Raw genomic sequence first — 8,748 nt, 5'->3', positions numbered from 1 at the left:
TTTCAATGGGCATTCCATCTCTGGTAAGGGTCGGCTGGGCTCACCGCAGACAAAGTCCCCCGAACCCCGCACCCGAGACCACTTCTGATTTTACATGAGAATCCTAGGACTTTGTTACTGCATGTGGGATCCTAAGCAGTCTCCCCCACCATGAAATAGTCCTTACAAACATGACCTTAACCATGCTTGGTTTCCTTCCTCTGTTTTTGAACATGCACAGCTTTTTTTAAAAAGATTTATTTATTTATTTGAGAGAGAGAGACAGAGAGAGAGAGAGAAAGCACAAGCAGGGGGAGGGGCAGAGGGAGAGGGAGAAACAGGCTCCCCACAAAGGGCTCAATCTCAGGACCCTGAGACCATGACCTGAGCAGAAATCAAGAGTCGGGCCCTTAACCAACCGCGCCACCCAGATGCCCCCCTGTCCGGCTTTTTTAAACCCATGAAGCATGTTTGAGTAGTCAGTCTTTCATACATATCTCATTTTTCTGTAGATTAAATTCCCAGAAGTGGGGTTCTCAATCAACTAGTGTGCACTCTGGGGGTCTTGGCAGAGACCCCCCCTCTCGGGGGCCGTTGTCTTTGATAACCTTTAAACAATGTTTACGGGTGAACAACATCTTTCATACAAGATTTCTTGGATGAGCCTGATGCTCATTTCCGAGCTGACGGGCAGCATACCTGAGCGGCTCTCCAGGCAGCCGACCCACGTGGGGCCGCCGCAGGGATGAACGGGGGCCGGAGCAGAGGGCCCGCAGGCTGAGGGACCAGGGTGTGGAGGGCTGTGTGGGCAGCAGGGAGCCAGGAGGTCACTGCATCTGGTAGTGGTGGCGGGGGAGGAGGGCCCAGCCCGTGCTCTCCCCTCCCCCAGCTGCCTCCCCAGCTGACCTCTGCCCTCTCTGGCCAAAGTATCCTCTTTGGGATTTGGTTACCTCTTTGGGTCTACTGTCCCCTTCTCTGCCTTTGGGGTCTCACCTCACCTTCTCCAGGAAGCCCACCAGGCTTGCTCCCACTGTCACTGCCCGCAGCCTGGCCCCATCCCAGGCTTGGAATAGATGACCGTGGCCTTTGTCTTAATCATGAAAAGAATTTTGGGGACCAATTTGCAGAAGGGGGTTCAACCTCCAGGGAAAGCTGTCTTCTCTAAACACATCAACATCCTCCCATCCAGAGCCCATAGCCAGAGCGCAGGTCATGAGGGTCTTTGTGGAGGCCAGCACCTGTGCATGGGGCGTTGGGGGCGCCCTCTGGAGTCTATCACCACGAGCCACGCCAGAGCAAAAGAGGGGCCTGTTGGGGTCGGGAAGGAGTCGCAGGGGCCCCACATGAGGGAACGGCCATCTCAGCCTGGGACGGGGAGGGAAGGAGCTGATGTGGCCCCTGAAGGGACAGAGTGCTGGAGGGTCTGGGCGAGAAGGGTGGGTCCGATGTTGGGATTTGGGGGAGGCCTGGCCGTGGGTGGCCCTGGGATGGAGGGCAGGGCTGGGCTCTGCTTGTCAGTTGTCACATCCTCCAGGCCCGGGGCAGAGGGACCCCGGCCATCTGTTGAGTGAGGGCAGAAAGGTGGCGAGAAGGAAGGAGCAGGGAGACTCACAGGGGCATGAGGCCTGAGACACAGGTCTGGCTCGCGAGTACAGACTGGCACCCACATCTTCGTTGGCACTGTGCCGGCCGGTGTAAGAGGCCCGCGGCCCAGGTGCCCACTGCTTAGGGAGAGGCTGGCGCTTTCCTTGGCTCACCGTCGGGTGCGTGCACCGGCGGGCACATACTCATGGGTCCCTGTCCACATCGGGGCCTTGGGGTGCAGAGGGGAGGGAACCAGACTGGGGGTGGTGGGGAAGCACAGGACAGCGCACCGGAGGCCCCGCTCTCTGGGAGGACTGGAACAGAGACTGGGAAGCGAGGCCAGGGCTCAGGAGATGGGTGAGGGTCCTTTGGGGGCAGTGGTGGGTGAGTGGACAGTTTTGGGGAGCCCCTGGGAGTTAAGGTGGGGGGACTGGGAGGGGTCCAAGGGATGCCAGAGCCCTAAGGTGGCTGGTGCTCTCAAAGGCGCCCTCTCCCAGAGGAAGAGCCCCCGGGTCAGGGCCCTGAGGGAGGTACACCCGCGGGCGTCCGCAGCGCTACCGGGGTCCAGCCCAGAGAGGGATCTGTGGGGCCTCCGGGTGGCCCCTGAGCCCAGCCGGCAGCATCGGGGTCACCTGGAAGCTTCTTAGAGATGCAGAATCTGGCCTGTCCCAGGCCCTCGGAACCAGAAGGTGCCCCAGAACCAGGCCCCTCGCCATCTCCTCATGCTGGGAGCCTGGTGCAAGGGTGGGTGGGCATGGACAGTGCAGGGGGAGGTGAGGGCAGAGGAGGGCCCAGACTGCCATGGGGCCGCAAGGCCTCTCAGAGCACATGACCCTGCCACCCAGGCCCAGGCCACGGGGGGAAGCTCCTTTGGCTCCTCTGCCACGTCCTTGAGCTGTGGTTGTAGGGACGGTGGGAAGCCAGTGTGGTCACTGCCAGGCGGACTCAGGATACGGAATCCCGGAGCCTCTAGGGAGGGGAGCCTGGGGCCTGGTAAGGATGGGAGGGCCTTGAATGTCAGCTCCAGGTAGGAACCTCATCCTTCCCTCCTTCCCTAGGTCCCCTAGAGCTCCTGGAGCTGCATGACCGAGTGGCCCCTGGTAAGGTTGGGGTGACTGACTGAGGTGGGGGGCGCCTGGGAGGGTTGGGGTGACTGACTGAGGTTAGGGGTCCTGGGAGGGTTGGGGTGACTGAGGTCAAGGGCCCTGGTGGGGTTGGGGTGACTGAGGTCAGGGGCCCTGGTGGGGTTGGGGTGACTGACTGAGGTGGGGGCCCCTGGGAGGGTTGGGGTGACTGACTGAGGTCAGGGGCCCTGGTGGGGTTGGGGTGACTGACCAAGGCGGGGGGCCCCACTGTGGCCTGGCCCCTCTTGAGCAGGTCTGACTGGTCCTGCCCTCTGCCCCCCACCCACGACCGGAGCTCCCAGGAGGTGCGGCTGTCCATGGTGGCTGCACCCAGTGATGACTCCCACGGTCCCCAGGGGATGTCCAACGGCCTGTCGCCCACAGAGGAGGAGGAGCTGGGTGTCGGTGAGCAGGGCGGGCAGCGGGGCTCCAGGGCCTTCAAGGGCCCGCCGGGCTGTCTCTGGTCGGCTCTCTGTCCCCCAGGCTCGGAGCGCACCCCTTCCCTGGGCCCTTGTGTCAGGTCCCCCGTGCCCAATTTTAAGTGCTTGCTCTGTGCGGGGTGTGGGCGCAGTGCCCAGGACACACAGAGGGCGCCGGGGTCTCACGTCTTCCGGGGGCGGAGACAGCTCCATGTGCACCTGACAGAGACTTCTGGAAAGGCGTGGCCTCTGGAGCCTTACCAAGCAGGCGAGGCTTGCTTTGGAGCCCTGCTCCCCACCTGCCTGCAGCGCCGCGAAGGGCCACAGCTGGCCCTGCACCCAAGAAGATCGGGGTCACAGCCATGCGGGAGCAGGTGTGGGAGGCACCTGGGGCCCCCCCTCTGCGCCGCCCCCCTGCGGCCCCGGCAGGGAGTGGCAGGTGGTCTCCACCTGCTCTGGGGGCACAGACCCCTGGAGAGCGTTGGGTTTGTTTGTGGTTCCAGTGCTGGCAAGTAGTAGATTCTCAACAGGCTTCGACTGAATGAATGAACGAACAAAGGATGGATGGACGGGTCCAGCGGGCAGCGGGGCAGCGGGTCAGCAGCACCAGTGAGTCTGCCTAACAAGCAGCCTCAAGCCTGGGCTTGGCTGTAGGTGTCAGCTGGGGTGGGGGGTCTCCGAGCCGGACACGCTGGGACACACCAGCAGGCCCGAGGCCGTGGGGCGCGCCGTGGCCGGAGGGCCGAGCCCACGGGAGACGCTGGCTCCCCACCGCAGGGGTGAGCGGCGGCGCGCGGCGGCGCAGGGCTCACACTGCACCTGACCCCAGACCTGACTTATTTTTTTTATTCCCAGCGGGGTGCTGGCTTCACGCCCCCCTCGTTTTCCTGATCAAAGAAGTAATCAATCATCTTTGTCAGGCGCCGGACAGTTTGGAAACCTGGACTCACGGTTATCTTAAAGCTCCCGGCTGTATTGTGTGTCTGCGAGGAAGCCTGTCGGTGGGAGAACGGCCTCTGCCCTCGCTCCCGCGCCTCTGCGCCTCGCTGACACAGAAGTCCTGTTTCTTTTTTTTTTTTTTTTTTAAAGATTTTATTTATTTATTTGAGAGAGCGAGTACATGAGAGGGGGGAGGGTCAGAGGGAGAAGCAGACTCCCTGCCGAGCAGGGAGCCCGATGCGGGACTCGATCCAGGGACTCCAGGATCATGACCTGAGCCGAAGGCAGTGCTTAACCAACTGAGCCACCCAGGCGCCCCAGAAGTCCTGTTTCTGATGGTTTTAATTTGCCTTTCTTTTATCAGCAGTGGGGGCGCGTCTTCTCATTTCTCTGCTGGCCGCCGGGGTCTCTCTCCTCTCCACTCCTCTCCCGACGTAGGAGAGTTTCTTCCGTGGTAACACTGACCTTGTGCCCTACACGCAGCAGGTATCTCTTCGTGGTCCCTGCAGGCAGCTGTGCCGAGCGCGTCGTCCCAGGTCCGTGCCACTAACCCTAACACTCGTCTCCCTTTGTCTGTCTTGTCACGTTGGGAGAGCCCTTCTCTACTCCGGGATTTCTCGAGTAACAAAGCCCAGTCTGCTCAGTACATTTACAGTCGTCCTTTGGAAATTCCACTATCGTAACTGCCTGCTGTTTATTTTGCTGTGAGAAGTAGAGTAGGGACCTAGGTTAATTTTTTATTCCAAACGATGAGCTTTGGGACCCCGTTCTCTTGGGCTGGAGTTCTGTGCTCCTGTCGTGAGGAGTGTTCCCTCTGCTGGGCTGGCTGGCTTCCGCAGGTGGCCGCGCCTCCGGGCTGTGTCCCAGCGCCCAGCGAGGCACCTGCCCTCGGCGCTCCGTGCTCTCCGTCTCCTGCCGCTTTCTCACCGCTTTCCCCGCAGACGCAGATGCACTGCAAACAAAGTCGCTTGGGCCGCGTGACTTAGGGGCCCAGCCAGAGCCAGACCTGGGAGGCCTAGGCTTCTCTTGGGCACCCCCAGCACAGGGCTGCTTCTCACCCAGACAGGGCGATCTTGGAGGAGCCCCTGAATGACAGACTGCTCTGGGAGGAAGCACTCCTCGGCAAAATCAGGACCATGTCAGTCTTGCAGAAGAACGTGCTGTTGGATGCCGTCCACCACTACATCAAGGAGCACAGCCAGGTGGGACCCTGGGAGACCCGCTCGCCCCTGCAGGACATCCCCCTCCCCCACTCCAGGGCTCACTGGGGCCCACACTGCCCCTTGGCTTCCACGGGCCTCTGCGTCCCTGAAGCCCCTGACCTCCTGGGATGTGTGGCAGAAGGTGCCAGAAGGCAGGAAGGAGTTGGGGCAAAAGGAAAGGGGCAGGTGGGACACAGAGACCTTACCAGCTGGTGCTCAGTGCCTGGCATCCAGGGGTGGGCCTGGGAGCCACGTGGAGCCAGACACAGCCTGCCTCCACCTCTAGGCCTTGGGGGCTGTAGAGGACAGGTGGTGTCTGGCCCTCCTCTGCACCTGAGGACCTCCCAACCTGTGGGGTGCAGGAGGCTTCCCAGCTCAGACCTCCTGCAATTGTGGGGGGCCAGGCCCTGCTCCTCCCTGATGCCCTGCATGCTCTGGCCTCTGTCCAGTGGTGGCTGAGGTCCCGGGTGGGGTGGGGCTCTCCTGGCCCCTGTCCTCCACATTCCTGCTCCAGATTCTCTGGGGGCTCGGGGCTGACAGACAGGACTGAGCAGGGACGATAACAGCAGGACCGATGCCCACAGAGGGAGACGGCCCCAAGCACACACAGACCTCAGCTTTGGAACCTGGAAATCCGGCTGATGGCCAAGCCATGCTTGGGGACCCTGGCTCAGAGGTGGGGTGGAGGGGAAATCCAGCCAGTGGGGAAGAGTCTGTGCAAAGTCCCTGAGGCCAGCAAGATGGTGGCAGGAGAGGGCTGGGGAGCACTCTCAGGAGATGCCAGTGGGGCCAGGCCATCAGGGGCTAACCAGCTTCTGTCCTGCGGGTGGGGGGTTGCCAGGGATCAAGCAGAAGTAGGCATGGCCAGAATCACACTTTGAGTGAGCCCCCTGGCGGGTTGCTGGAAGGTAGCACCCCCAAATCTCTCCTCACCTTTTGGGAGTAGCTTGTCTTCTCTGCTCACCCGCAGGTGACCACCATCCTTGGGGGCTCCTGGTGGATTTGGTGTCCCGCTGCCCCGGGTGGGTCGGCTGGGGCCCAAGTCCTGTGTTCTGCCTGCAGCTCATCTGGAAGGAGGTGGCTAGCACTGGCATCCAGGAGCTCCTGGCGCCCTTGAACCTGGAACTCAAGCAGCCGTTGGAGAAGGTCAGTGCCTGGGCAGGGCTGCCCAGGGTGCCTATGTGTGCTCCGAGACCCCCACGAGGCTCTGAGTGTGGCGGAGCATGTGGCTGCTGAGGCCCCTCCCCACCCCCCAAGTGACTGTCATGGTCCGAAGCTCTGGGTACATGGACAGTGCCCCAGGCTCAGCAAGGAAACAACGCAAGGCGGGGGGCGGAGGGGCGTTGCAGTGACCCCCCCCGCACCTCCTCCAGTCTCACATAGACAGTGGGCACAGCAACCTGGGGCGGGGGCCGTGCAGTTTGGGAGGGGCTCAGGATAGGCTCCCCAGCTTCCTTCACCCCTCACCCAGTGGGGTGGCTGCCCCATTCCCTGGCCCACGGGCCCAGCACCTGCTCCATCCTGCCTCCTCCCAGACCTTCCTCTTCCACATTTACGGGCTGATCCTCAGAGAGAGTGCCGACAAGGAGCTGGTGAGAAGGCACCTGGCCGACCTCCTGGAGCTGTCCCACCAGTCAGCCAACCAGCGGGAGGTGGGTCCGCAGCCCACAGCCCCCCGGGTGCCCGCGGCCCCCAGCGCCGTACTGAGAAACATGGGGCCACCGGGTCACAGGTGCGGCCCAAGGAGACCTCAGGGGCCCGCCCGCAGCGGTGTCCTGGCTCTGTCCTGCCCTGACGCCCTTCAGGGCCTGCCTTTGCAGGGCCCTCGGGAGGAGTGGGCAGGAGGCAGCAAGCACATCCCGCGCGGCCTCGGGGGGGCCGACTCTCGGGGTCCTCCGGCCCGCAGGGCATTGCTGCTGCCATCGGCATCGTGTCTTCCTCGCACCTGCCGGCCGTCTGGGCCGCGCTGGAGCACCTGGGCCGCACCAGGTTCCTGCGGACCGCCTTCATGTCCCCAGACTGCCAGGTAGACAGGGCAGCCTGCGGGCGGGAGGGGCCAGGGGCCTGGAGATGTCATGCGGGCGCTCGAGCCTCATCTGCTTGTTGGAAATGTGACCGCTGCCCTGCCCACCTCCCTGAGGGCCTGGTGCGTGGCTTTCAGACTGTCTCGCTTCTTGCTGTGGCCTGGCACTTGTGAGCTTGGTCCCTGGGGCCCCACACATGCGATTCAGAGCCTCTGTGGGGTCTGATGGTCGGGAACTGTGGGCTGGCCCTGACCTCAGCTTCCTCACCCGGCACCTGCCCTGCGGGTCTGCGTTGAGCACCTCTATTTTGCTAGTCCTCGGCCCCTCGCTGGGAAGAGCAGATGCGCAGGAGACACTCAGAGGCCCTGGCCCGCCTGGAGAAGGAGCAACTCCAGCTAGAGGGCAGGGGAGCCAAGGGCTTTCTGGGGGAGGGGCCGGCACCCGTGCGCAGGGCTGAGGCCCGCAGCCGTGTCCTGGCTCCGTCCTGCCCTGACGCTCCGTTCTGCAGCAGCCGGACCCCGACAGGCACTGGAGGTGGGTCGGCTGCACCTCTCTGCTCTGCTACGGGCAGATGGCCCTGCACGCCAGGGAGCAGATCCTGCCCTGGGTGGACAACGTCATCTCCAGGATGGTCTACTACTTCTCGTGCAGCTGCTACGTGAGCCCTGCCCCAGCTCGGGCAGCAGGGGTGCGGGGTGTCCGCGTGCGCGCACGGGGGCCGCCTGGCCTCTGACGGGGCGGGCACTCGGGCTGTGTGGTGGCGGGCCAGGGACTGCCCGCTGATCCTCCCCTGACTCTGCACGGACAGGACAATATCCTGAAAACCAGCTTCCTCTCGGCCGTCATCATGCTTATGAAAGCTCTCAAGCAAGAGAACAGTACCCGGAGCTACAAATTCTCTCAGATACCAGAGCTTATCCAATGCCTCCTGGTGAGCGACTCCTACGGGGACCTGCCAGCCGTTGATCACAGGGGCGGCCAGCAGGACACAGGGCATGCATGAACCGGGCCGGGAGCTATCGCCACGCACCTCTTGCTCTGACCCCCAGTGCGTCCTTCAGAAGGAGCCCAACTTCCTGGCCACCCTCTTCCGGCAGAAGATCATACTGGTCATTGTGGGACTGAGGTAACTCTCCTTTGGGGTCCAGGAACGAAGACCGGTCAAGTCCTTTGTGTATTGGGTGGGAGTCCATGTGTGAGGAGACAGGATGTGAAGAAGGGGCCACAGTGGGTGGGGCTGGCCCTGCTGGAGCCAAGCCACCTACCATCGGGGACCGATTTGCTTTGTTTCCTATCCAAGACAGGTTGTTAACGCTGACACAGACTGATCCTTGACCTGGCCTCAGTCACACGCTGAGTCCTGCCCCTGGTCACACTTTGAGCTCTGACCCTGGTCACACGCTGAACCCTGACCCTGGTCACACTCTGAACCCTGACCCTGGTCACACTCTGAGTCCTGACCCAGGTCACACTCTGA

General features: G+C 62.6%; 1 protein-coding gene across 1 annotated transcript in view; it reads left to right on the top strand.

The window, feature by feature from the left end:
• The first annotated feature begins 5,181 nt into the window (after window positions 1-5,181).
• Window positions 5,182-8,748, top strand: part of LOC116639600 (maestro heat-like repeat family member 5) — a 23,279-nt gene continuing 19,712 nt past the window's right edge. Inside the window, exons 1-7 of the mRNA XM_032416110.1 lie at window positions 5,182-5,247; window positions 6,310-6,393; window positions 6,783-6,899; window positions 7,154-7,273; window positions 7,780-7,929; window positions 8,080-8,202; window positions 8,321-8,397. Of these exons, the coding sequence (XP_032272001.1) occupies window positions 5,182-5,247; window positions 6,310-6,393; window positions 6,783-6,899; window positions 7,154-7,273; window positions 7,780-7,929; window positions 8,080-8,202; window positions 8,321-8,397 (737 nt within the window). The remainder of the gene's footprint in view (window positions 5,248-6,309; window positions 6,394-6,782; window positions 6,900-7,153; window positions 7,274-7,779; window positions 7,930-8,079; window positions 8,203-8,320; window positions 8,398-8,748) is intronic.

Source organism: Phoca vitulina, unplaced genomic scaffold (assembly GCF_004348235.1).
Source record: "Phoca vitulina isolate PV1807 unplaced genomic scaffold, GSC_HSeal_1.0 scaffold18, whole genome shotgun sequence".
Taxonomy (NCBI): Eukaryota; Metazoa; Chordata; class Mammalia; order Carnivora; family Phocidae; genus Phoca; species Phoca vitulina.
This window is presented reverse-complemented; position numbering and strand designations above follow the sequence as displayed.